Source organism: Lottia gigantea (genome assembly GCF_000327385.1).
Source record: "Lottia gigantea unplaced genomic scaffold LOTGIsca_2770, whole genome shotgun sequence".
In the NCBI taxonomy this organism is placed as follows: Eukaryota; Metazoa; Mollusca; class Gastropoda; family Lottiidae; genus Lottia; species Lottia gigantea.
In genome coordinates, this window is record NW_008708887.1 from 1 (window position 1) to 1,840 (window position 1,840).

Consider the following 1,840-nt stretch of genomic DNA (forward strand, 5'->3'; position numbering starts at 1 on the left):
TGGCTCACACCCTCATTACCTGGACAGAGATTGTGTAATTTTTAGGGTGGCACAATTTGTTATTGATTTCTCTGTTCTGATATCTTTCAGCATTTTTCTGAGATCATTGAAGATCAGTTTGATTTTCATACATATTGTATGAGAAAAATGACATTACGAGCTTATGTTGAGTTATTACAGTTAGAAGATAAATTACGAATGCATCCATTTTATGTCAAAGCTGCTCACATAGCCATTGAGGTAAGTTTTAAATTCATTTTTGGATAAAAATGATATTTATTATGAAAATAAATTTAGATTAACTGTATAATTTATAATTGTATAATCTATTTAAGATCTACTTACATTTACACGACCATCCTTGGACACCAGAAAGTGAACAAAACAATGACTTAGATTCAGGTAGGTTTGTCTAAAGTTATATTTTGTTTCTATAGCGATCATCCCCCTCCTTCAGAGACGTAATATGTTGAATCTGAAACGCGTTATTAATTGAAAACTTAAAATCCTGCTCTGTGCCCCTTAACAATAGAGACTAAAGTTCAATGAAGTGCATTGCATGATTGTTGTTGTTTCTATTGACTAAATAGTTTTTTCACATTTTTCAACAATATATTTTCCGTTGCAGAAAATTTATCTGCTGCTGAGTTAAGAAAATTAAAAAGAAAACAGAAGAAAAAAGAAAGAAAAGCTGAAGAAGAAAGAGAAAAACAGTTAGCGGAACAGAAGAGGAAAGATCAACAAAGTAAGAAATCTCAGGATAATGATCTTGATGGTCCAAAAGAAGAAGAACTCATTCCAGAAGAACTAGCTAAAGTAAGTAGGGCCTACACCACTATTTTTCCAAGAAATAAGCAAGTTATTAAAGCTAAAGAGATCGTCATCATCCAATCAGATTCATTTTCCTTTTACTTGCACGCTCCACACATGATTATGATTATCGACAAGATGGAAAACGACCTCATGGAGATCTTTGTCTCCTTGTGTACCACTCGTGTAACTGCTCCTTCAATAAACGTTAGTTCATGAATTTTTTTTTGATTCAATTTTTCAGACTGATAATCCACTGGAATGTGCTATCAAATTTTTAAAACCACTTCAACTGCTGAATCCAAATTTAATAGGTACACATGTTGTAGCTTATGAAATCTATTCTAGAAAAGGTAGGAGTTTGTTATCGAAATGTCCATTCTTTTTTTTTTTTTTTTTTTTTTTTTTTTTTTTTTCCGAAATTTACACACCTTCCTGAGCCTAGACTGCAGTAGTTGCAGCAACCATTCAACTTCTCTAGACCTTCTGTAGTGGCGACGTGTTCCTTAAATATATATTGGAACATTTTTGCAAAACCGGAAGTGCCACAGTTCAACATGTGCAAAAAGTCGAAAATCGGCTCTAGAAGGCGTATTTTTGCATCGATTTTCTTCGGGTTTTCATTTTTACAATCTACCTGTAATTTCTGACCTGATAGCACTTGAAAAATTATGAAATTCGAAAATTCGTCGCTCACTTTTTTCAATCAAATTTTTCGATTTTTTTGCAACTTTTTTGCTTTTGCATCGATTGATCTGAAATTTTAAATGCGAAGAGACTTCACTAATGTTAATAATATGATACAGTCAAATTTTGTACGCCATTTCCGATTTTAAACAGGAAAGCGACTGAAGTTCAAATCTACTTCCGGTTGAATAACTTCCGGTGTAATTTATGTAGGTCAACAAAATTTGGCTGATCTTTGGCAAATAAAATTTTATGGCCGATTTTAAAATAAAATCCAGACCGGAAGCGATACTTTGGCCGCCATATTGAAAAAACACACTTTTGTAAAACTCAAAATGGGGCC

At 32.9% G+C, this 1,840-nt stretch overlaps 1 protein-coding gene across 1 annotated transcript in view; it reads left to right on the top strand.

Annotated features, from left to right (window-relative positions):
* Nucleotides 1–90: 90 nt before the first annotated feature.
* The window catches only part of LOTGIDRAFT_176715 (hypothetical protein), a gene marked incomplete at both ends in the record, with an annotated part of 3,617 nt that continues 1,867 nt past the window's right edge, over nucleotides 91–1,840 (top strand). The window contains 4 exons of the mRNA XM_009056430.1: nucleotides 91–240; nucleotides 336–402; nucleotides 629–816; nucleotides 1,055–1,163. Of these exons, the coding sequence (XP_009054678.1) occupies nucleotides 91–240; nucleotides 336–402; nucleotides 629–816; nucleotides 1,055–1,163 (514 nt within the window). The remainder of the gene's footprint in view (nucleotides 241–335; nucleotides 403–628; nucleotides 817–1,054; nucleotides 1,164–1,840) is intronic.